Consider the following 27617-nt stretch of genomic DNA (forward strand, 5'->3'; position numbering starts at 1 on the left):
AACAGGTGATATTCTCCTTCTATGTTTCTCTGTTTTCGTCTATTTTTGAGAAGGTCATGTATCAGGAGCAATTTCAGCTTTGCTTAGTTATTATATAAAACTGATGCTTAAAAATTGGATTTGTTCGAGACTCATACAAATCTGAAGTTATATTCCTTTCACTTTAGTTGTCACTTGCTTAAGGAATGTTTTCATTTTGTGTGTAATTATTCATCTAAATCAGTTTATGTTTTGAGTTAAAATCACTTCATGCTTTCATTCTGCAAATTGTGATTAGTGTTTGCTCATTGGTTTCCTTTTGAGAAATAACTATGCTCGCTGCCTGCAACATCTGCCCTATATTACTATTGAAATCAGTTTATCTTTCCGTGTTAACCATTAATTTAGTATCTCTGTATGATGAGAAATGTGTAGCTCATGTTTTTGTATATAGAAATTTGTTCAAATTAGATTATCATTATTGCCTGCTTAGCGTGGAGTTTTGTACAGGTTTTGTGCATCCTTCAATAAAAAATGTAAAAGAATTTGTGTTTTAGGCTCTAGACTTTGCATCAAGTATAAGCTTAAGTTCTGGGTGTCTTTGTTAGTTAATTTACGTGTATGAATTTTCTTTGTTTTAGTTTAAATAGTAGCAGGTATAACATTACAAAGTCTTGGTTATTTCATCTTTTTTTTTTAGGGCTACTTCTTGTAATTTAGTGGTTATGGACTTTAGATTTTTTTTTTAAAAAATAACATGTTATAAGTCACTAGTTTTGAATTGATTAAGAGTATTCATAATTGGCAAGACATATTATCTCGTTCGGCATGCGTATGTTTTTTTTTGGTTTTTTTTTGGATGGTATATTTGTTATGTGACTTTATTTGTTTCTAATTTATTCAATATTGTTTAAAGTTGAATTGCCTTACTAATCTCTTCATCCTCTCATTATTTGCATGAACTTTGGAGCAAAATGGAATCTTTGATTCAAGACTCTAGCAAGTTATCGAGTCTCATAGACTCAATATTATCCTCACACCCGCACATGGAGTCTTCACTACACCTTTGATCATTCGAAATTGCAAGCAAAACAAGTGGTCCTATCTTGGAGTCACCTATAGCTACTTACATTTTGCATTATTTGTTTATGTGTTTTCTTTCATGTTATACTTGCTTGTGTGATTTAGATATTTCTAGTTTGGATTCATAATAGTTGACTTAATATAGATGTTTGGGTATCTTTAGCTAGAAACAAGCATTTATTAGTCGCTTTACCTTTTATAAACTTCATTTGGCAAACCATTTTTTAAAACACTTATTCATTTTGCATCATCTTTAAACTCACTAATTTATTAAGTTTTGTTCAAACTTGGCAATATTTTTCAAAGAAAAATATTTTGTTCTAAACTCTTTATTTTTCTTAAACTTTTTCTAAAGGGAGCATCTTGTCGGTTAATGAGCAAATGTTTATTTTTTTTTAATTACTTTTTTTTAGCCATGGATTTGTCTAAATTGATCTAAATAAATTACTCTTTCTTAAATCTTTTTCATTCTAATAAATTGCAAAAGCGCTTTTAAAATAAAAAATGTTTTCCAACTTGGTTATTCAATCACTTAATATTTAACACTCATATCTTTCTTTTAAAATTAATTAACCTAAGTTTGGTCGGTAACCGTCTTTAACGGATCTTAAAGGATGCTTTACCCCTTCCCTTTAAGATAACTAGAACCCTTACCTAGAATCTTTTTAAGTTAGTAGACCATTTAATTGAAGTCATTTTAGTATTACTTAATTAAATATTTAGGTGTCCTAATTCACCATAATTAATTAGGTGGCGACTTCTTAAGTTAATTAATTTGGAAATTACCAAAATGTCGTACACCATTTTGACCTCGAGTTAAAATGCGGTATAACAGAATTAATGTAAAAAAAATTGTCATTCATGCTCTTTTTGATTTTCTCTACATCCAACTCTGATGATATAATTCATTTTAGACTTAATAAAGATATATTTTTCTTTTTTCTTTTACAATTCACTTTCTCAGAATTTGACATACATATATATAGTGAACTGATTTTGTAATTTTATTATACTTTTTAAAATTTTATGTCAAATATTTTTAAAAAAAATTATTTTTATACGTAAAATATCTTAAAATGATACAAGGAGATCAGATTAATGTATGGTCATTTTCTCCCGTTTAGATTCTTAAAAGTATAGAAATGTCATAAAAAGTCATTTTCTTAGAATTGCATATAATTAAATATCATCGTACAAAATGAAACGAAAAAAATAAATAAAATTACTTCAACCTCTTCTCAATTAAAAACAAACAAACAAAACTGAAAGCAACATGTATTTTGTTTTGTTATTTCAACAAGCAATATGTATATAACCAGCACACGCTACATTTTTGGACTTTGGTGCTTGGTTAACATCTCGTATAGTCGGAGAATAAGTTATTCCGAAATTATTTATTTTGGAATTGTCATTGCAATTTTAAAATAAAACTATCTGATAATTTTAACAAATTTATTCTAAAAGTAATTTTGAAATTACTTATTATCCCTCGTACCAAACTAGCCCTCGAAAGTCAAAGTTGAGTTGTTTTTTTTTCCCCACTGAAATCAAACCCAAACTGCTAATGTAGAATGATGATACATGAACCCACAACATCAACATCACAAAAGATTTGTCTAAGCCACCAAAGCTATGTTATTTGGGATATTTTCTCTAAATAGTAGAATATTTTTAAAAAATAACTAAAATATTCCCCATATAAGCAGTTACAAAGAAAATATACAAAAATTTAATAATAATAATATGCAAATAACTGGGGTTCAAAAAATCATATATATATATAAAAGAGAACCTTAAGTCCGCATATGTGGCACCACCACAAATTAGAATTCCCTTTTAATTTATTTATTTCCAAAACTAGCCTTCCCTTTGCATGAAAAATTGTGACTTTTATGAAAAGTTGTGACTTTAATAAAGAGTTGCGACTTTTATGAAAAGTTACGACTTTAATGAAGAGTTGCGACTTTTATGACAAGTTGTGACTTTTATGAAAGGTTGTGACCTTTCCGAAGGGTTGCAACTTTTCCAAATAGTTATAACCTTTCCGATAAGGCACAATAAATATTTGTTCACACTACTCTTTGTTGTCTATAAATAGAGAGATTTCCTCTCATTTTAAAACAACGGAAATTTTGAACCTCTTCTTCTTTACAATTAAATATTTGTGTACTTTTCTCCTGTTGAGTTGCTCACTGACACCATTGTTTATGTTACAGATCCTGGTATGTATTTTTACCGTCATTAATTTATGCTTATGTTATAAAGGATAAATGATAAGATATAATAATTTTCATTTTCCTTTACATTATTAATGTTTGTTACTAATAATCTTGTATGTAAGATAATATAATGTTTTTGTTTTAATGACTGATAGGTTTTAAGTATTATTTTATAAATTCCATGATATTAAATTCCGCGCGAAGCACGAATAATTTTACTAGTAAAATATAATGTGTAAAATTTGACCTTTACTTTCATTTTGAGCTTCCTGTATCACTAAACCAATCTCTAATCTTGTGTACATGGAATTCTCTCTCTTTCTCTATATATATATGTAAATTTTTGCTGAGAGGATTCAAGTGTACACCCTTCCATCCCCCTAGAATTGCTCCTGACCACATAAAAGTTAAAATACTTCCTAAGAAATGGGTGACTCATTCTAAATAATGGGTAATAGTGCAGGGGTGAAATTTCAAGTTTGAATCGTAAGTATGGAGAAAATCCTATTGAGAGCATCACCCCTTGAAAATAAGCCCTACAGTACTCAACCCGAATATAGTTGAAACTCCAATGCAGGCATTGAACACCAGATCCAAAACAAAAAAAATGCCTATGATTTGCTGAAGGGGACTGGAAAATGGGATCATTCAACTCATTCTTTAACATTTAAAGCTAATGACTGATAACTTAAGGATTATACTCGTAAAAATACTTATAGGCTTACAAACCACTAGCACAATTATGAGACAGTAATAGAATGTTTCATACAACAATTAATAAACACATCAAAAATCCAATAGAAGAAGTTGATAACAACTGGCATGACCAAAAATTAATCCAAAGATCCAACTATAACCCACAAGATGTATTCTTTTTGTATATATAATATATATTCCCTTTCTTTCTGTTTTTTATGCTGGAAAAATAAATAAAATCCACAAGCCAACGACAACGCCAACCGCGCAAGGGACCTCTTTCTCTGTTCATATCTCGAGTTTAGGTAGCTATGCGGATATGAGATCAAGAAATGGAATGTCTGAACTTCTCAACGACCAGTCTTGGGACGTTTCAATCCACCACTATTGAAAGGAGAGACACTGCCACTTGGTCCGGGACTCTCTTCTCTGAGATTTGAATTTAGCATGGCTAGTTCATGCAATTGTTGTCTCTTTATATAATCCTGTGACTCGTCCTGTAAATCGTAGCATTGTACAAAGTATGAGGCAGTAAAAATATAAACTGGTTTATCTTGGTTTATATTGAAATGTGCCTAGTTGAATGTGAACGAAATAGATAAGACCAGACTAGAAGCGGCCACATGATCTTTCAACATGTAGAAAACATAGAGACGAAGCTTAAGTTTCAAATACTTTTTCTATTGATTACTTTTGTGTACTCTACGATGTAGTGCCAGATGGAGGAATATTTTGATAGTTGTATCCTTTTTGTGAGGAACGGGATGATATCAAAGATATAAAAAGAATCATGGCAACTCAATTAGTAGCATAACTCTTGAATGTGCTAAGCGATGAATTAAATCAGGATTCATACCACTGGCTTGAGCAACTCCTCTATTATTTCTTGTGCCCGTCTCAATCTGATATCCACAATATTGGCTGGTAATTCTGCCTCAATTAAAATGTGGAGTGGTTCATTCAGGTGCTCATATCCTGGTATTCCACGCAGGTTCTCCTCCTTGAGATTATCAAACATAAAAATACATTAGAACTCCAGAGATCAGCTCGCATAAATGCCTATTAAGTTCATCTTCAAAAATAAATATCTGATTTACAGGAAGTCGAAGGAGCTAGTTGATAGTGGCAGAGCTATAACTTTACAGTCTACTGCAGAGGCATGAGTCTAAGTTGGTACTAATTGATCTGTATAGAAAAAACTATTCCTATGCAATTTTGGTCCATCTCAATCAAATCAACGAAGTAGGTACTTTGCCTCCCTTCGATAATCAAATAGAATGGTGAACTACATCATACCTACCCCTAATGACCTACTGACCTAGGCTACAAGTTCAATATAATCCTTCTTATATGAAGATACTGGGAGAAGCAAGGCCAGAAAACTGTATAGATATTAATAAAAAAAGGAAGATGAACGTAGTTTGTGGAAGTTCTGCAGGTCAAGCATTAACTTAAATCGCCGTATCTGATTGAGATGATGAAAACACATGAGATGTTTTTGTTCTGAACTGCTTATGAAAGAAAGCTGTACTCAATAAAAGCATCTCGGAGACTTGGCAACTCATATGTCTGATAATTACATATGCAGCTAGAGCTAATCAATCAGACAATTCAACAGAACTGAGATAGAATAGAATACTAGCATTACCTGATCGGGGTCCTTTATTGACCCTCTTCCTCTAATATACACACGACATCCTGTAGTAGCTTCCACCTGTTTCAAGGAATTACCCCTAGGACCTAGAAGTCGCCCAACAAAATTGAACTGAAATCCACAGAGAAGTTAGTTCAGCAAGGGTTCATTGGCCCCAAATTAAACTATAAAGCACTGATAACCGGTGTGTGAATACAATAAATAAATCCTTACATTTGGGTAAGTTTCTAATGGAATTTCTAAGCGCAATATCCTTTTCACAGTGTATGAACTAGGACTTGCTGGTGCCCCGTGCCAGTCCATTGACATTCCAGGAGCTCCACTTAATCTCTGCCACAAATAAATAAACATAATAAGTGGGAGGAAAACTAAAGAAACCAGTTAACACACGACACAAAGTGCTTGACACTTAAAGAGGCAAAAAGACAAAAAAATCTATAGATTAGAAATCAATTACCAAATGCATCACCAGTATGGGCAAACTAAAGATGCACACAGTTATAAAGCTTAACTAGTGACAGATTGAATTACATTGTATCTCACATGCCAATTGCCAAAACGATTTGCTCACTTTATATAGCAACTCAAACAGTTCTACAATCTTAAGTATCTACTTCACTCTGTTACCAATGAATTTCACGTTCTGATCTGCGGGCCACTATGCCTAAAGAAATGATAAAAACCAATTTTTTAGTGGGCCAATTCTGTAGTGCAAGGGTCCATCCATATTCTTTTAGGTTGTCAACATTCTAACATTTTAATCTGAACATTGACATCTAGATGGAGAAACTGATAACAGTACCACCACTGAAAGAACATAACTGTTCCAAAGCTGTACAGGAAAAAGCAAAATTAGACATCCATGTCAGCCATGTTACCTAGCATTGGCCAAATTGTATGTCCATAGTCAATCGTATTCACATCCTTGTGGATTCAGTATTACATGGAATGCAAGTCAAAAACTTCAGAATCCCTTACATTCTTGTTTCTAGATCAAACTATAACAATCTTCTGATGATATTGGATAAAAGTTGACATAGGAAGTAATCACAAGAACCAAGAGAAGTCCCAAACTTGAACAAGGCATCATCTCAGCAGAATATCCTCTCCTTTACGAATTTTAATGACACAGATAGTTCGAACAATCATCATCTCAACATCTAAACCTTTACTATCCAACTTTTGCAGGCAAAGACTGGGCAAACTAATCTTAGGTTCGGTAATTGTCAATGTTGGTTCCAGCTAACCCTGTCCAGACCTTCATTATGGACTCTAGGACATTAACATGCAATTGAAAAGGAGGAATTCCAGGATCCATTATTTTGTACAAAGCAAAGAACCAGTTTCTGAACTTGGTACAGGGTATGGAGCTGTCCTCCAGTCGTGCTGCAAGTAGAGCAATTATGACCACCATTATGCAATAAAGATACTAATGATCTTTGTTTTGTTCAACCAGTTGTTGATCTTACTAACTTTCCACTAGCTTATGCACTTTCTTGTGTACATACAACGGTTACCTATTAGGTTTGTTGAAATCCTTGTGAACCTTCATTATTGACCTCTAAATATCTAAGATTTTTCATCATGACACAGAACTCAGATAAACCCAAACCAATCCAAATAGCAAATACCAACAAAGAAAACAAGAAAAGTTGATTATTAAAAGTAATAACATGCATGTCTGTGCACATAATGTAACATCCCAAGAGGCTAACAGAAACTAGAAATTGAAATATTTTCATCTAGGATATTTTCCAAGTTCATTACAAAGTCAGTGTACTTCAATGATTCATAAAATTCAGCGAAGACATTATTAAAAGTGCATAAATGTGAAAGAATCAAGTTCATCAGTAAATACAAATTCTAAATCAAGGCTATTTGTCATATATTCACCACTTTCATACAATAGAAGTAACTCTGCTTGGTGATCTGAGTATTAGCTACACATGTAACGTTTTAACCATTTTGGTCCAAAGTAATTTCCATCGTGCACAACACATTCACTTGTTCTCTATCAAATTCTCACTGCAATTCCCACCAATAGTATGCATAAAAGTTAAATATATCCTGTATTATATCGAGCAGCATTATGCATTTCAGGAACCATTTAGAGCTCACTTGGCATTAGGCCACTAGCTGCTTCACTTGATATTATTAAGTCAGTGACAAGATCCTTCTCATCCGACATGCAGTGCTTTGGTTAATCATTTACAGTCAGACAACAAGTTGGGTGGCTGCAGAGTTTACAACAACAACAAAATACCCAGTGTAATTCCCACAAGTGGGGTTTGGGGAGGGTGGTGTGTACGTAGACCTTACTCCATGAAGGTAGAGAGGTTGTTTCTAATCGACCCTCAGCTTAGGTAAAGGTAGCTACAGAGTTTTAATAATAGAACGCCTCTAGGATGATAAAAATCAGTAATGGTACGTTCATCTAGACCATCTTTATTGCAAGGCAATATATATTGTGCAATAAGGATCTAACAGAAATGTGGAGATTTGAGGTTCAAATCCCTAGCTAACACCAGGGGCGGAGCTACGTGGTGGTCAGGGGTTCAACCGAACCCCCTTCGCGAAAAAATTACATTGTATATAGAAGGTTAAATCTTCATTTTAGGTATAGATATTATAAAATGAACCCCCTCAACATAGACTTGAAGCTTGGTTCAGCGGTCAAGGGCTTCAAATGTTGCAAGAGGTGTCTAGTTTACCCACGTGCCACAACCATCTTACAATGGATACAAATTCTTGTGAATCGTGAATTATTATTAAGAATAAGAGAGATGATAATAAAATAGCTATTAAATTCCCATTTTCTAAATTACATTCCCAGCATTGATAAAAGTAAACTCCCTCACGTATTTTTGTCTTTTTGCTTTATGCTTAACTATGGTAAAGTTTTAATTTATTTGAACATATCAAATTTGATTGTCATAATATATTTGAACTGGTAATATTTTTATCCACACAATGTTCCCCATAACAATAAAGTTTTATAAAATGAATTATGAGTCATAATTAAATTTAATTCTTTCTTATTATATAACCTACTAATATTACCCTAAAATTGTAAAAAAAATTTATTAACTTCCTATTTGTTTAACTCGTCAACTTTAAATACACGATATCCTCGATTCAACAAAGCATTTTGGACATCAAAAACATAGATATGAACTTTTATTACTATTTAAAATACTTTTATATCATTTAGTCTTAGAACTAGGTTTTGAAAGATAGGACAAATTTGTAACAAAAATCTTCCTTTGCATTGGCGTCTCCACAAATTTAACAATTTTTTTGAAGACTAAATATTTACATAATGATTGAAGATTTTCAATGAAAAAGTTTGTGCTTTCATACTAGAATTAAAATTATGAAAATTTCATTTTATGAAGAAACAAGTATATAGTCCCTCCATGTTCTTAAGTGTTTTTTGGTCTTTTAAACATGTTTCAAAATAAGTGATTTGTTAAGAAAATTAAGAAGATATTTTTAAATGCACACAATATTTTTAGAAAATCAAGAAGGTATTTTAAAAATGCACAAAATATTTTTAAAAACTCGCTGGTGCAGAACACAAAAAATTAAAGAAATGTTAAAAGAGCCATGATAGGGCGAGTAGGAGTTAAGGTAAGTCTTTTCCTTAGTCGCCCCGACTATTATTAAATCCCCTGGATGAATATTCTGCCTCCGCCACTGGCTAACACTCAGAGTGAATCTACCTGCTCCAACCTTGGTGGCAAGTTTACTTAGTACCTGTGCTTGTAGGCTAGCAGGCTGCCAGGTGGATTAGTTGAGGTATGTGCAAGTTGACCCAAACACCACTATTATAAAAAGGAAGAGGTCTAAAGGAAATTTGTAATGACTGAAACAGTTGGGCTTGGCTCTTCTCGCTAGTCGTGTTGTGTGATCCTCCAAATGCTTCAGAGCTACCGAAGCGCTTTGGGGTAATCACCAAGCATCCTTCCCTTCTATGTAACAATGGCAGTACCTCGAAACAAATTTAACTAGATAAACATCAAATGCCTGATGGTAGAAGAAACAAGCTAGCTGTTCAAGTTCCTACCTCCATGTCTTTAATGGTATGGATGGAAAGCTAAGAAACTAAGTTCTTGAAGAATTGGAGCTTAGCACTTATCCATTTAATAACAGCAACTTAGTCAAAGTTATACTACTGTTGGGAAAACAATAGAAACCCTGCCACCTACTATACTTTTTGCTGAATCATTAGATCTAGATATTACAGGTGTTTCCTCTTGTATATGTAAAACAGAGAGAGTAAAGGGACGGTCCTGTGAAGAGAAGGCAAGTGGACAATTTGTCAGATACTATAAGATCACAATGCTAATTACCTCCTGCGCAAGTCCACTCCAGCCACCCAATCCTGTTCCGCCAACATTTGACATAAGGTTTGGTGAAGTCATAGGGCTGGGACTTCTATGCCGAAACCTATCTAGCTCACCAAAACCTTGGTTTGGCATCATTCCTGATATCCTCATGATCTCTGAAAATCGAAAAGTAGTCAAGGTAATTGATCACTAAATCAACATTGTAATTATAGCATGATACTATGACAAAACATAGTTAATTACCCGTAAGATCTCTGAAAATCAGAATCTAGTAATGGTAATCAAGCATCAAATTAAGTAGCAGTTCAACTATAATGCACAACATAGTTTAACAATAAAACTTGTAGCGTGATCATCAAAAGCTTGGGAATAAACCTAAAAAAGTACCATGAGGTTAAGAGAAATAAACATCTTATACTATCTGTTTCTGGATAATAAAAGATGACAATTTGAATTAATTTCACGAATTCTGAATTCTTGATAACTCAAGAGACATATCCACTAAAACTAAAACAGATCAAGGATGTTAACATGAAGAACATGCATTTAATATTTCGCATTTAAACAAGTTTGGAACTTTCCAGACTGGCCAGATATTCTTTTTTTTTAATGACAAGGGAAACCCGCAGCCGCTACCCTTTGAGTGCGCCAGTGTTATCAAAGGCGAAAAGCGCAAAAATGCTCTAAGGTCCGTGGGGGCTTTAAGCGCAAATATAGCGTGGGCTTTGATGAAAAAAGGTACAAATGGAGAAAAATACAAATATATATGTTTAATCCAAGACTAATAATTAAGAACATGAATGACAAATATATGACCAAAGAAAATGAATTTTTTTTTTATGATAAAGTGAAATATCAATTGTTTTAGTGTCACTTCTTCATAAGAGGCTCATTGGCAAGGAAAAGTTTGCCTTAGAACCTTGATGACGACACTGAAGCGCACATAAAGCGAGGCGAAGTGCTCAACAAGTTTTGAGTCTCGCTTCAGGGCTTAAGCGTGCCTTTGATAACACTGATGTGCGCTTAAGGTAAGAACCCCGCTCCTATGCAATAGCTCGCAAACCACACCGGAGAGGTGACCTGCACTAGGCAAGCCTGGTGTGATGAGCTCGACCCAGAAGGAAAGGCAAGGTGTTTCGAACTTGAGACCTACAACATGAAAGTCCCAAGCCCAAACCACTGGACCACCTCGACTGGCCAGATATTCTTTCAAGCAAAAATCAGTGAAAAATGTCCACTCTCGAGCAGGTTATTCCCTAGATCATTGTTTGATCAACTAAATCATATTTTTCTAATTTAAATTATTAGATTTCCCAAAAGTAGTAACTAAACTGTCAAAGTTACAAATCCAGAAATTTTTTTTTCCCATGTCCTTGCAAATCCCTCTGAAGATAATAATAGCACACAATTTCATGGACATCAGTTGGCCATGTTGAGTTTTATGTATAACATTTGAAACGATGCAACTTCCTTGAGAAAAAATCAATCTTTTGCACATATCATTTCCTTCTGCCATTTGCATAATTTAGCAAATTAGAGCCCTGTTTATGAACTTTAAGGTGCCAATGAACCTTCTTCACGAGGAGTAAAATGCCTCCCAAGTGCCTCATTAAATTTCTTTCGATTAGCTAACCAAATCTATTCCAACAACAGAATCATTATACATGAAGATTAATTACGTATACAGAGGATCCAAAAAGGGGGTAAAATCTAAAAATGATAAATTTCTTTTATTGGACCACATTCACAACCCAATCACAGTGACAAGTTGGGCAACAACAACAACATACCCAGTGAAATCCCACAACCAGGGTCTGAGAAGGCTAGAGTGTACACAGACCTTACCCTACCTCAGCAAATCAAAGTACTTACGAAAAGTTGGACGAGAACAAATAAAGTGAAACAAATGGTGGTCTATGAAGGTAAGAACCAATCAAGTCAGATCTAACTAGTCATCTTTTAACCACAACAAATCAGAACCAATGCAGCAAAACCTCTGAACCCCACCTCATAGAAAGTGCAGATTTACCACAACATATCAGAACCAATGCAGCAAAACCTCTGAACCCCACCTCATAAAAAGTGCAGATTTACCACAGCAAATCAGAACCAATGCAGCAAAACCTCTGAACCCCACCACATAAAAAGTGCAGATTTACCACAACAAATCAGAACCAATGCAGCAAAACCTCTAAACCCCCAACCCCACCTCATAAAAACTACAGATTTACCACAAGAATGTGCTACATATGTCAACTAGACGAAAAAAGAAGTTACCTTGATTCAAGAGTGTGCTACATATAGGAAGAACTTGCATGAAAGGACCAATCTTTTGATGCTCCGACAACAACTCAGATAAATACTGATTACTGAAAAAGAACACACATAACGATCACAACCCCACATAGCAAAATTCAAGAAAATGCAGAATTCACCAAGATTAAACAAGAAAAGATACCTTTCAACATCTGGATTAGTTCTAATCTGAGGAGATGCAGCTCTTGAAGGTGAAAAGTTATGATTATATAAACCTGACATAACTTTTTTTTCCTCAGAAAAGAGTCAAATGAAATGGGGTTCCCTGTATATAGCGGCACAAGACAGAAAAAGAAAAAGAAAGGAGCACACAGTAGTGTCAAAAAGTCTGTGAAAATTGTAGAAAGGCAGCAAAATCTTCCCTTTTTCTCAGACTTGACTGCCAGCATCACTATTTGGTGGCTGCATAAATAATTAATAAATTGAAATAAATATACACTATCTACCAACAAAGTATTATATTATTTTTATATGTAAATAAAAGATACCTAAATTTGAGTATATACATAAATGTGATTTGTATAGATAGATTAGAATCGCGGTAAAGTGATAAATACTCGTTTATGTCTTGAATTCAAGTATTATTAACTATGGAATCACCTGAGGAAATCTTTTGCCTCGTATATGAAAGTTTCTGATACAAGTTAAATTTAATCGAATCATGCATGCAAAACAATAATAATAATGGGTCATTTCATACGTGAGATAAAGATGGGATATGTCAAGATTACGTAAAATTTGTTTACAATAAATTTAAATCATCAACTAAACACACTACAAAATTTATCCCAAACTTAATTATGAGATATCTCATATTATCTTATTCAAATTAAAATTGTGTTATCCCTTCTCTTAAACGTGATAAATTAGTCTAGAAATTACAATCTCAAAATTTTAATTTCAGAATAAGAGATTGTTTGATTGATAAAATAACTCAATAAAAACAAATCATATATCTAACTATGAATAGTACTCTTTCTGTCCCATATTAGTTGATCAGTTTTCCTTTTAGACGCATATTAAGAAATCATAAACAAAAAGACAATTATACTAATTCACCTCTTACAAAACTTCTTGGAAATTTTATAAACAAATGTGAATACTTTCAAAAAGAATTAATTGTACGGGTAATATAGGAAAAATTTAGTTAATGTTTTTTTAATTTAGTAAGGTAAACAACTAATATGAGATAATTATTTTTTTAAAAGTGGTCAATTAATTTGAGACGAAAGGAGTAATTAGCTTCAAGATTATGTTATTCTACTATTTATTTTAAAATAATAAAATTAATTATTCTACCACATACTAATTCCCACCCCACCGACCAAATAAGCCCTAACTGTATAGTGTATGAATTGGACTGTTGTCACCTAAGAATCCGCTGTCATGTGTGGTGTGAATTAAAGAAAATCATTACCAAAATTAATTTTAAAATAAGAAATGGAGAAAAGTAGATTCAATTATTGCATATGAAAAAAGGTAAGATTTTTTTACTCCTTTATGATACGAGGTAGATAAAATCGAGGTGGGATTTGTCCCCTTTTATGTAGGGTTAAAATAGTACTTAATTCCTTCATTTTTAATTTTACACTTTTTTTTAAAAAAAAAAGTTTATATAAATAGTTTACTGTAATATGTATATTAATTGATGTAATAATTTTTTTTCTTAATAGGTTAAAAACGACAAATAAAAATGAACTAAGAAAGTAATCTCTTAATTTTCTATATTGGAGTAGTAAATGAATGAAAACTTACATAAATATACTTAATTAAGAAAATATTTATCATTTATAGTAATAACATTTTTTTTTACTTTTAATATATTTATAATACAGTTTTAACATATATTACGGAGAACAATTTATAAAATACATATAATTCAAGTTTTATTGATGGATAATATATTTATCACATATTTTAATATAATGTGTCAATTTCTTATCAAACAAGCCCAAAATATATTTTAAAACAACTATAATACATATATATTATATACATAATTCATTTTTAATATATATTGCAGATTTATCATAGTATTGCTATAAATGGTAATAAATAAAAAATATCGCTAAAATCAGTAATTATTTATTAAAAGATATTTAATATAGAAATCAAGTAATATGTATCTTTAAATTTGCTCGTTTTTTTTTTTAGTTTGTTTAAAAAAAAATCCTTTTATGACAATATAATAATTTAAACTCTTTAAGTAACACATTTAAGATTATAAAATTAAACAATTTGCTTTGATACATTCTACGTAATACTGATTTAAAACAAAATATAAAGATCTTATCTATTTTTTAAAAAATTTTATGTCAAGTAATAATACTACAAATAAATTAAAGCGAAAGAAATATAAATTTAGCAAACTGTCGAAAATGTCCCCTGTTGCATAGCGTAGTTGGAGGAATGGACAGAGAGAGTGGCCGACACTTTTCCATTAGACGCTCTACATTGTATATTACAAATAATTATACATTATATTATAAATATACAAATGTTATTTTAATTATATGATTTAATATTTGGAAGTCTCTGGAATTTTACACAATTTATCTTACTAATTAACTGTAGTGTTTTGTACGTATATATCATATTATAATAATTAGTAATAAATACATATAAAAAATATTTTGTGTACATTATATTATTTACAAAACTTCTTAAAAAATAAAGGTTTTTTTCTTTTGCATGTGTTATACATCCATTTACTATCTAAATTTCACCTTTTCATTGTTCATTTAAGAAAAATTTTGCGGTAGGATTTGAACCATAAAGGCAGTAGTAACATGCGTTTAACCCACACATCAAGCATTATTGTTACCACAAAACGAAAGCCCTTGTTCTATTAGGAATATATCTAGAATTTCAGTGCTTTTAGTGGGTATAGAGAGAAATTCCAGTCTCTTTTCAAGTAGAGAGTCAATGAATTGAAAATTCCACAATAGTTCAAACAGAAACCAATAACTGCACCAGATTCAACAAAGAAGCATTTCACAAATGTCTCATTGTTATAAAGCTCATAGGCTATAGAAAACCAGCAACAGGAGAAGGAAGAAAGACGATACTCTAACATGATCTCGAGCCTTAAAAGACCATTTTATTCCCAAACGCAGGTTTCCTGCAAGAATGTACAGTATCAGTACAAGTTTGATGCACATGAATAAATCATTACACAAAGTTGCAATATTAACCAATGCAATGTTCAATCATGCCAAATATGTTGAAACTTACATAGGAGAAGAGCCACCTCCAATTCTAGCATGATAATGGAATCCATGGGATTCCAAAAATACACAAGCATGACAATGAACTTGAAGAATCACAATGATACAAGTCAAATTAACAAGGTCACATGCATCTACAGCTTATAAAATCTCTCCTTTTCAGAGTCAAGTGTCTAACATTGCATTTTATGATGCCTAGAAATAGAACAGATAAATAAAGAAGAGTTTGTCTTCGATAGTTTCTTTTGTGCATTATGGATAAATTGTTTTCAGAAGCTTCCTTAGTCAAGTGATTAAAAATTGATGAACTATTCCGTTAATTACAACAATAACATACCCAGTGTATTCCCATAGAGTAAGGTCTGGAGAGGATAGAGTGTATGCAGACCTTACCAATACCTTAGAGGTAAGGCGGAGGGGCTCCGATAGACCCTCGGCTCATGACAAAAACATAATAGAAAAAGACGTAATGAAAGTACAAACCACATTAGGTAGTGACAAAACAACGGATAGTAGCAGAACAATACTACAACCAAATAATATCACAATCGAACTTCATGAAACAACATATATCAACAAAAATCAAAGAAAAAGAAACTACAAGCATAACACTAACTACTAGCAAGGGCACCAAGCACTCCTACCTGCTAGCATGGACGCACTCTTACCTACTAACCTTCTACCCAAATTTGCATTTTCCACAGCTTCCTATCTAAGATCATGTCCACATTAAGTCACAATTGTGACATGTCCTCCTCTTTCCAATACTTCTACCTCTTTTAAATCCATCCATAGCCAGCCTCTCACACCTCCGCACTAGAGCATCCGTACATCTTCTTATCGCATACCCAAACCATCTCAATCTCACTTCCTGCATCTTGTCTTCCACCGGAGTCACTCCCACCTTGTCTCGGATATCTTCATTTGTAATCCTATCTCTCCTAGTAAACCCACACATCCATCGTAACATCCTCATATTCCCCACCTTCATCCTATGAATGTGAGAGTTCTAAACTGATGAACACTCCGCCCTATAGAACATAGATAGCCTAACTACGACTTTGTAGAACAATAGAATATAGTTTGTGAGACAATTATTAAAGGGGTTCAGGCTCATATATTTTGGTGATGGGGCAAGGCAGCCAGGACTTAAAAGTCAATACACATTGACTATCAGCTCATTGTATTTACAAAGGGCTCATCATCAGTTAAGTGGAATCACAAGTTTGAACAATGACAAAATGCCTGGATAATTATAATACCAATGAAGCTCAGTACTTGGAAGAAAATTCTGAAATTGATGAAGCAACTTGGAAAGAAATAGAGCTTAAAAAACCCCATGGTCCAGAAAATAATGGGGAAATACCTAACATGAACTAAACCAAATAAACATCTCGCTCTTACGTTTTGAATAAGGTAATCTAAAGAGTGATTCAAAAATGATACTCAAATCCCCTCCAGATTCTATGTTCAATAAAATGGGAAATTTGTCAATAGCTGGCATTTGCCTGAACTGCAGGGTCTACTTGAGAAATAGAAGTACAAAGTGATAGCTTGTAAGATTATGAAAGAATATATGATAACAGTGTGATTGCACGATAAATCATAGACAATAATATGATTCAGTAAGAAGTCATATTAACTACAAGGTTTCTTCAGAAAGCCGGAGTTTACAAGGAACTGAACTTACAAGAGTTGATAAAGATACTTGCATCCAACTATTCTTCTTTTGGTTAAAACTCCTTGTATGTTAACTGATTACCAACATATGAGATCCATCTCTCCAAATTTTATTGACACATTTTCAGAATGACTCACCATTTAATTGCTGAATTTTCCAGATTCCTTGGAAACCCTAAAAAAAATACTTGCATAACAAAAAAGGATCAAGTTCTGATAGCTCCATACAACCCCAAAATGAATCATGGCATTGTAAGTGCCACATCCATCCCTATCATCAATATTGACCAACGAATAGATGTTAACTGAACATAACTGGATTTATCGCAATTAAAAACTGTGATATATGGTCTCATCCAGACTGTCAGTGGCCAGTAAATGACTCCCATATCTCACCATTATGATTTAACTCCTCCAAACTTCCATTCTCCCATTTTCAAACAAATTTTTCCAAGACTAAGATCCATAGCATACTGCAGGTGCAGAACAAGATTCATTGATTATAGTTGATAATCGATATTACTTCATAATAGTAAGCATGTTTTAGTGTTTTTTTCAATTGCTCCTCTTTTGGATCATCTGTCTATAGCTTCTTTAGCCTCACTTTGAGAAGCAATAATCAATAAGTTTATTTATGAAATTTAAAATTATCTCTTTTGAAGAAAATCCATTCTCATTCCAGTTTTCAAGCCCAAAATCTTGTTCTACACGTTCAATATGCTATGCATCTCAGTTGTTCTAGTGAATTTTGTTCGAAAAATTGGAGAATGGAGTTGGAGAAGCTTTACACCGGTTTTAGTGGCAAGATATGGGAGGATTAGGCCATTTTCTAGCCACTGCCAGCGGGGCAGGAGGGTTTTAAAGGAGCGTATATTAAAAACTGCAATATATAGCTCTGTTATGGATTTAACGCTCGCTAGCAGGGAGAGTCCAGCTGGAGCTATATATCGCAGCTTTTAACTTCGATAAATCCAGTTATATCCAGTACAGTTTCGACATCCCATTTTCGTGATTTAATTAGTTATTTGTATCATTTTAGTTCCAAACTCTAGGAGATAGCCTAGAACCTAAACTGGTTTTCAATGAATATCACTAAATATGCAACAGCCTGTATCATCACCATAGAGCTAGTGAGAAATAGGCATTTCATCCTCCAAATCCACCACCCAACAAATTTGTCTTCGTCATTCATGAGAGGCCCAGCCAAAACATTCATTGCTTAGGTTAAAACACATGGAGAGGGTGTCAACCATCTAGATTCGTTAAACCAGCTTTGGGGCATCCATTGATCATAAGAAAGAAGAAAGACAAAGAACTGTTAAGAAAACCATCATTCTAAATGGCAAGCTATAGACTTTAAGAAAAAAACATTTTTATAGTTGATATATCTAATGGATTAAGGGTTATTCAGTAATCACATGGGAATAGAAGTTATGATTAACCTACACAATGTTTCTACTAATAATGTGGAAACTATTGCTTCTCAAACTGAAGCTAAAGAAGCACCAATCTTTAAGTTGAAACTTGTAGGAGTGTCTGGGTGCATTTGTATATAAGGTTTGAGTACAACCCATGTACTTTTGTGATATAATATAAAGTAAGCAATTTCAAAAAAAAAAAAAAAAAACTTTTAAACCACAATGGAAATAAAGTGAAGCTTTAATACTACACTGTTGAAGCCCAAAATTGATTGATTAGGTACAAGCTATACTTGCTCGGATACCACCACACTAACCTTCAAATACTGTTCTTATACTCTTATCAATATNAATATAAAGTAAGCAATTTCAAAAAAAAAAAAAAAAAACTTTTAAACCACAATGGAAATAAAGTGAAGCTTTAATACTACACTGTTGAAGCCCAAAATTGATTGATTAGGTACAAGCTATACTTGCTCGGATACCACCACACTAACCTTCAAATACTGTTCTTATACTCTTATCAATATTTGAAAGTCACCACCTTTTCTCAACTGAACATAATTTCTAAAGGTTTTATCGTTGAGAATAGCAATGGAAAAAATAGTTCTTCACTCTAGTAATGACCTCATCTAGTCGAGAATCTCTAGTGAGATAAAATGGAAAAGCTTTTACTCACTTTACAGACAAGTCTAATAGCCATTTTTCCACAGAACGAGTGATTAATTCATCTTCAAAACTATATGGTGCCACCTGCCTGTTAAGTATGGTTTAATTCTCCTCTAAGACCCCTGAAAACTCTGATACTACTGAATACAAAAGTTAGCCAGAATTTCAAAATGATAATGCATCAGAATGTGAAAGCATGTCTCATCCATTGTTTATGTATTTATTTATAGATACAACCTTGTCTTATTTTACCTAGATTACTAATCTCCGTGATTGTGGGATTTCACTGGGTATGTTGTTCTTATTGTACTAATCTCAGTGATCATAGATACCACTCTTCTTTTAAAAAAATGAAAATTATGGATGCCACTCTTATAAAAGTTGCTTATTTACGTTATGATTAATTAGTCATCAAATTATTAGCAATCAGTTGTCTGATAAACCAAAACATTTTAAGAGTTACATGACTGTCTACCACTTTACCATGACACATACTGGCCGCCATTAGCAACAGCTGGATCACAAAAGCTCAATTGGCCAAAGATAAAGCACAATTAAGGAAAGTTATTGGTATTATTTTCCCTCAGCAAATTCTGTGTTTCATTAACTTTGGTAGGTTGGAGGAATGGCAGATCTATTTAAAAGCATCCAAGGGCCTGATCCAATGATCAATGAATGAGATGACAACCACAAGAGATCAAGGTTAAAATCCTACCAAGGCTGAAACCGCTAGGTGATTGATTTTTTCCCCATCCAGGCAGATTTACCTGGTACATATGATGGGGGTAGCCGGTAAACAATCGAGATGCAGCATGAGCTAGTAGGGATAACACTGGTTAGACTCTTAGATTGGATAAGTATACAAGCTCATAATCAAGCTCAAGCACGAAATTTCATCATCCAAGGTCACACTTTATTAGAATTTAATCCAAATTAAGCAAATTTGACAACAATTAACAGAACAGACTAGTAACCCTAAATCTTAATTGCCCAGCAGACAAGAATAAATCTCCCTCATTAGCATAAAAACAAAATGATAATATTAAAAGGGCAGCTGATTAAATTACCATACAACGCCTAAGACGAAGACGAAGAAGGAGAAGCAAGCATCTCCATCATTTTCTTGTCCCTCCTTTCCATTGCTACATCCCACACGTCATTCCCGATGTGCTTCGGCTGCAAACATTAACCCAAGAAAACGAATTGGGTGTCAAAATCTGCCGGAAAAAGAATGATAGCAAATACCCAAAAGGGAAAAAGATCAACTATTGGATCTGGGTAAAAAGGGGATTACCCTGCCATGAGCAGCTTTGTGGATGAAATACTGAGCATTACCCATAACGCAAAGAAAACCAGCTATGATTCCTAGTGGAAGAACAGCTTCTAACCACCTCAAACTCATCTTCTCTCGTTCCCTTTTTCTTCTCTCTCTCGTTGTTTCCCTTTATACTGATTTGATTGATTTGCAGTAGCCAATTCTCCAGAAAATGGATTCTGCCATTCCCTTTTTGTTCAATAATCCTCAACTCTCACTGGTAAAACTGGGCCATAACTTGGGTCCAGGCCCATTTTGTATCTGCTTGATAGGCCTGACCTGGCCTCTCTTTAATTAAGGGCAAATTACATAAATCACATACTTTTAAAGGTAAAATTACAATTTATCCCCTTAAAAGTTTATAATTACAGAAATTCTTCATTTTCGTGCATCAGATTAGTGTATCAGCGTTTATATTATTGTATCTCGCGCATTATATTAGTGTATCAGAGCTTATATTATTGTATCTCGCGCATTAGATTAATGTATCAATGCTTATATTATTGTATCTCGCGCATCAGATTAATGTATCAGCGATTATATTATTGTATCTCGCGCATGTATCAACACTTATATAGCTCTGATACATTAATCTGATGCGTGAGATACAATAATATAAGCGTTGATACATTAATCTGATGCGCGAGATACAATAATATAAGCGTTGATACACTAATTTGATGCGTGAAATGAGGGATTTTGGAGATTTGTAAAACTTATAGGGGATAATGGTAATAAGTAAACTAAAATGTGAGATTTCTGTAATTTTTCCTTTAATTAATGAAAAAAGAGGAATTTTCGTAACTAACCACTATAATAAACTGGGAAAATTTTTAAAACAACAATATTTTAGCCTTTAGTGGGATTCCTTAGCAACAATTTAACTATTTATTAAGAATAACAATATTTTAGTTTGTTAAAAGGATGAGTTATGTATTTATTTTATTTTGATTAATTTGAAAGAATACAAATACTTAATAATAAAATAGAGAAAAACATGGAACATAAAACATCAAAAAAGGAAAAAATGATTAGAACTTATTCAGTTACGTTTTGAAAAGCGAGGATGTTGCCATTTTTTCTGTGGAGCGTTTTTTTTTCTCTTCCGTTCTTAATAATTTCAAAAAAAAAATTGCAAAAATAGTTTTGTCTTCCTAATCATTCAATTGATAATATTCATAGCTTCTTCAAATCGAATTCGGCATATTCTTAAAACGGATGTTTTCAAAATCCATGACTATAATTTCGTCAGTTCCATTGAATTCAAGAAATTTTGACATCAGGTATTTTATTTTTTTGTTGTTTATTTTGAATCGGTGAAATCCTTGTTGGTTTGAAATTTTTAATTTTTTTTGGATGTTTAAAAATCCAATATATGATGCAAAACGCTTGAAAGTGCTTGGTTCTTTTTAGTTTCATAGTTGTTTTTTATTTTATTTGAATGCATACAATCTTTTAGTATCCCATTATGTTTAATGTAAATATTAACAATATGAAATTGTATATTTTTTTTTAGTTTTGAAGCTGTTGTTTTTTTAAAATACATAATCTATTTTGTATCCTAGAAAGTTAATGTAATTAGTAACAACATAGTGATAGAGTCATAAAATTTTTGTGATAAATTCTAGCTACAATTAAATATTAAATTTTTCCTTTTTTGATGTTTTATGTTCCATACTATTTTGTAACCAAATGTTAATGGATACAACTTTATAAAGGTTAAAAATCGTAAAGAAATTAAGAATTGTATACCAATATTTGTTGCCTTGCTGTAAATTATGGATACAATTAACTATTGAATTTAATTTATTGTAGTTGAACTAAAAGGTGGAATAGTTGTATGTAAATACAGATCATTATGTATTTGATTGAGTGTTCTATATTTTTTCTTTTTGAAGCTATTGATGTTTGAGCGCACATTACATTTATGTAATTGATTATTGGATACAATTTTTTTGTCTTAGAAATCTGCAAATATGTGATTATCAAATATATATTTGTTAATGTAGTCATGGGAAGCATTAGTTTTCTAGTCATGCATTCTTGGAGGTGGAACGAGGATAATTGCTACGTTGATTACACTATAGAAGCAATTGTGATGAAAGAATATGCGACATTTAGAGAATTATTAGATGTTGTTTCTAAGCAAATTTGTGTTGATTTGAGCTTCAATAGTATGAAACTTAGGTATAAAATAAAGGGTAGTAATGCACCTTTGAAAATACACAACGACATGGGTGTAAGGGTGTATGTGTCTTTGAAGAAAAATAACAAGGAATTAGCAAAGTATCCTCAATGTGTATCCGTATTTGTGAATTGGATGATAGAAATATTTTGAAAGATGGATTTGAAATGTGTGGAGTAGATGAAGGAGATATAGTTGATACACAAGCATTGGTGCTTAGTGTGCCGAACAATAGCGATTACATGAATTGCGACATTATTACAAACACCAAACATAAGGTAGTATTGGAAGATCATGTTTATAAGGACAAGGAAACTTTAAAAGCTGTGATGACGCAATATGCAATTGAGCATAGATTCCAATGAAAAACGGACAGATCAAGTCAAACATGATATGTGATGAAATACCATGTTCGCATGCTTGGGCCGTTTTAAAGAGGAAACATTTTGATGTTGGACCATATTGTTCTGACATGTACAAGCCAAGTAACTTGTTGGATATATACAACATTCCAATTATTTCCTTACCTGATCAAAACGAGTGGAATGTACCTGGATACATTAAGGATGACATAGTGCGGCCTACAAAGAACAAAAAGCTACATGGAAGGCCATTCAAGAACTATCGTGACGAGGCGTACAACGAGCTATATGGGAAGAAGAGCAAGAATTCTTGCAGTCCTTGTGGGTTTAGGGGCACAACAGGCGTTCGTGTAGGAATGGACCGCGTATTGTTTAGTTAATGATGCTTCAATTATATACCTTATTAGAATGGAATTGTTTCCCAATTTCTAATGCCCTCTGTTTTATATATTTACTATCCTGGAATTCTTTGAATATGTTTTCACCCGAAATATATTCATATCCATGTTATGAATTTATTTTATTTTTGTGTATTTAACGTGTAATTACTTTAAAGTGTAATTGAAAACTTGTATGAGTAACAAAAAAATATAAATACAAATTAGTAGTAAAATAAAGGGATAAGGGTCTGAAAAATACTCCAATTTTGGTCGGATTAGCTGTTGCGATACTAAATTTTCATGAGGACCTATTACCTCCCTAGACTATTTAATACCGTATTTTAAACATATATATTTGCCCACGTGGACATAAAAAACAATGCAAAATTATAAATAGTAATGTGTCCACGTGGGCACATATATACCTTTAAAATACACTATTAAATAGTTTAGGGGGTAAAAAATACGGTATTAAATAGTTTAGGGAGGTAATAGGTCCTTACGAAAGTTTAATATCGCAACAGCAAATCCGATCAAAGTTGGATATTTTTCAGACCCTTATCCCTAAAATAAAATGATACTGAAAATACATTTTTGGTGAAAACATAAAACATATAATAAGTTGTATTCAAACTAAATTTAGGATGTATTTCAATATCAGTTAGTATCCCAAACATCAGGATGTATTTCAATATCGTGTAGTATTCCAAACGCCAAATGAATACCAAATTAGTTTGTATTTCTCTTCTTATAATGTATTCATCACAATTTTATATATTAGTAGTAAAATACATTTTTGGTGAAAACATAAAACATATAATAAATTGTATTCAAACTAAATTTTGGATGTATTTCAATATCAGTTAGTATCCCAAACATCAGGATGTATTTCAATATCACATAGTATTTCAAACGCCAAATGAATCCCAAATTAGTTTGTATTTCCCTTCTTATAATGTATCCATCACAATTTTATATATTAGTAGTAAAATACATTTTTGGTGAAACATAAAACATATAATAAGTTGTATTCAAACTAAATTCAACATGTATTTCAATATCGTTTAGTATTTCAAACGCCAAATGAATACCAAATTAGTTTGTATTTCTCTTCTTATAATGTATTCATCACAATTTTATATATTAGTGGTAAAATACATTTATGGTGAAAACATAAAACATATAATAAGTTGTATTCAAACTAAATTGTATTTATATTTCGATATCCATTCGTGTTATATTATTATTAGTTGACTTTAAAATTGTAGTTACTATTTCTATGGACAAGTTTATTTCCAAAAAATAAGGATGTATTTCAATATCAATTAGTATCCCGAGCATCAAGATGTATTTCAATAACATTTTGTATTTCAAATGCCAAATGAATACCAAATTAGTTTGTATCTCCCTTCTTATAATGTATTCATCACAACTTTATATATCATGTTTTCATCAAACTTATCTTGCTAATACTGTTATGATTAAAACTACAGAGAGTATGCACATGAATATAAAAAATATCTTATAAAAAATAAAATACAAACATTAAAATTATGAAAAAAAAGGTTCCAGAGTTTTTACAGTAATAAAACCAAAACTTCATAACTTTAGAAAACCAACTAGAATTCCTCCGGCCAAATGTCTTTTCCCTTACTACAGCAAGGTTGCCACAGTGACTATAAAACACACAACAGGCTATGCTTAAAATCTATAGAGATGATGAAGAAATAAGTCACAAAGACCCCAACTACTTTATATCATCTTACAAAGTGTTCCAAAAACTTACAACACAATTTTGCACAATTATCAAGATCTCAGACCTCTTTCCCACCACGCGAGCAACAAGGCCTAGATACCAAAGCCCAAAAATAACGTGGAAAACGAAAAGAAACAAAATGGATGAGACAAACAAATATTAAAATGTATTAAATATCAAACAAAATATTTAATGGAGCAAATGCTTTTCCCAAAATCCAAAACCCTAAAAGCAAATTTCGATATTATCAAAAATGTATTAAATATCAAACAAAACAAACATATACATGAATTTCTAGAATCTACAAAATCTGAAAAATTAAAAGAAAATCACAAAAAAATTGAAAATCATAAATATATAATGAATATTTAAACAAAATCACATAAAAATTGGAAAATTCGACTGAGAATCTGTAATGTATAGAATCGGTGATTTAAACATCAAATCAAAAAAATCAAAATGGATAATGGAAATTACCTTGCCAACCGAGAAATTTGCTTGAATTAATAAAGAGATTCGTTTAACAATAAAGAAAATTTCTTGATGAACAACAATTTAGCACCTTGAAGAAAGATAAACTTGAAACGTGAAAGGTGGGGAAGAAACGTGAATGGTGATGAAAGAGGGTTAATGGTATTGGTTTAATTATTATTTTTTCCACTTTAAACGGTTATTGGTTGGGCTGTTCATGGTTATGGTTAAACAACCAAACCGAACCGCAATCCGAATCAAACCAATTAAAAAAACCGATATTTGGTTGGATTTGGTTAGGTTTGGATTTTGAATTTTGAAAACCGATACTATTTGGTTTGGTTTTGATTTTACAAAAGAATATCCGCAAAAATAACCAAACCAAACCGTTAAATTATATATATAAATTTTATAATTATTTATATATTATTCATAAATAAAATATAAATATTTTAATTAAATTTTAATTAACTTAAGTCTTTAACTTTATTATTTTCTTAAGCCCAACACTTAAAATTTCAGCCCAAGTATTAAAATCCTAATTCTAACTCAACCAAAAATTTATTATTTAAGTGATTTTTACATTTGGAGCACTGATTTTTTTTTTTTTTTGGTTTATTAGGAAAAATTCTCAGTTGTCACAACATGCAAGATTCAATATGGTATATTTATCCAAGACAACTCTGCTAATATTGATTTTCCACTGCATATATACATTGCTTTCTCTTTTTAGATATAAGCCTTCTAACGGGGTAATGAGTTTTTTTAGTCCTGTTTCAATTGTTCTATGACTAGTATTGCTTAATAAAATTTACAATAGCTTTTCTGATTGTTTGTGTACTATGAATTCGTGTCTATCGAGATGCATATGCCCTCAAAAAACTATATACTTTCAAACCGAAATAACCAAAAAATTTTAACCAAACCAACAATAACCAAACCGACGGTTATTTTCTTGATTTGGTTTGGTTTGATTTTAGAAATTTAAAAACCAATTAATTGTGGTTTGGATTTGATTTTTAACCAATAACCGATCCAAACAGAACCATGAACACCCCTAGTTATTGGTATATAATTTGGTTCAATATAGGACTCTTTCCATAAATAAAATTAATTTAAAATACTAAACTCTGAATACATATTATTTTATAAAAATATTATCATTCTGGCATTTTAAATAAATATTTTAAAGTGTTGTTATTTTGACTAATTATGTTAGGTATTATGACTTAATTGTTAATTTTCCCTAAAAATATTATAGCAACAATAAAAATGTATTGTCGTCAATTTATTTAATATGTTAAATCTATATATATAGAAAAAGGTGGAACATAAGTCCGCTGATGTGGCATGCCTCATTGATTAGGAAATGAATTTATATATTTTCTCAGATTTTGTTGATTTTCTTAGCATTTTTTCTTCATTTTTATTACAATGAATTAAAAAAACAAAATGAAAATGCACAAGATAAATGATTCTGCCGTTTTAAAACGTCTATAAACGTGGCCATATTAAAAGTCAATTTCTAATTAATTTCTTACCTTTTAATTATACTTTAATGCTATTTCAAGTCCATAAAAACTACCACTGAAAGCTTCATTTTACTTTATTTTTGTTTTACTTTCCTCCTCTCCCTTCTTTTAGTCATTTTCCTTACTCATTTAAATATAACTCCTTTCACATGGCTTTTTAAATAATTATTATTCATCTTTCATTTGTTTATATTTTTATTTATAATGTAAAGACTTTATAAAAATATGCTAACATAAATTTTGTTTTTTATTTCAGGTTCTATAAGTAAAGATTTATGATTTCGAATTTGGACAACCTTTTAAAAAAACAAATGATATTATAGAAA

General features: G+C 31.9%; 2 protein-coding genes and 1 long non-coding RNA gene across 4 annotated transcripts in view; all 3 read right to left on the reverse strand.

Annotated features, from left to right (window-relative positions):
- LOC125866403 (uncharacterized) overlaps positions 1–27617 on the reverse strand; it is a 220536-nt gene that overhangs the window by 90649 nt on the left and 102270 nt on the right. The window lies entirely within an intron of this gene.
- Positions 3987–12688, reverse strand: LOC125866393 (KH domain-containing protein At3g08620-like). Its single transcript, XM_049546792.1, has 7 exons — positions 12439–12688; positions 12258–12349; positions 9984–10135; positions 5845–5961; positions 5626–5742; positions 4834–4977; positions 3987–4474 (listed from the first exon to the last, which is right to left on the reverse strand). Exons 1-7 carry the CDS (start codon positions 12516–12518, stop codon positions 4328–4330), a joined length of 849 nt encoding a protein of 282 aa, XP_049402749.1. The 5' UTR covers positions 12519–12688; the 3' UTR covers positions 3987–4327.
- Positions 15228–27617, reverse strand: part of LOC125866398 (NADH dehydrogenase [ubiquinone] 1 alpha subcomplex subunit 1) — a 93044-nt gene continuing 80654 nt past the window's right edge. The window contains exons 2-4 of one of the 2 annotated variants that reach the window (XM_049546798.1): positions 20585–20730; positions 20358–20466; positions 15228–15417 (exon numbers count right to left, since the gene is read on the reverse strand). In XM_049546798.1, coding sequence (XP_049402755.1) covers positions 20368–20466; positions 20585–20692 — 207 coding nt within the window. In that variant the 5' untranslated portion in view covers positions 20693–20730 and the 3' untranslated portion in view covers positions 15228–15417; positions 20358–20367. Of the gene's footprint in view, positions 15418–20357; positions 20467–20584; positions 20815–27617 lie in introns of those variants that run through there. The other variant, XM_049546797.1, reaches the window with a different exon arrangement.

The sequence above is a fragment of the Solanum stenotomum genome, chromosome 5 (genome assembly GCF_019186545.1).
Source record: "Solanum stenotomum isolate F172 chromosome 5, ASM1918654v1, whole genome shotgun sequence".
Classification (NCBI taxonomy): Eukaryota; Viridiplantae; Streptophyta; class Magnoliopsida; order Solanales; family Solanaceae; genus Solanum; species Solanum stenotomum.

Excerpts from the sequence above, each read along its gene's own strand:
- LOC125866393 (XM_049546792.1), bottom strand. The coding sequence starts at position 12,518 with ATGTCAGGTTTATATAATCATAACTTTTCACCTTCAAGAGCTGCATCT. Across the intron at positions 10,136-12,257 it reads TAGCACACTCTTGAATCAAG|AGATCATGAGGATATCAGGA; the intron begins GTAACTTCTTTT and ends TTCGATTTTCAG. Across the intron at positions 5,962-9,983 it reads GGAGTGGACTTGCGCAGGAG|AGATTAAGTGGAGCTCCTGG; the intron begins GTAATTAGCATT and ends TATTTGTGGCAG.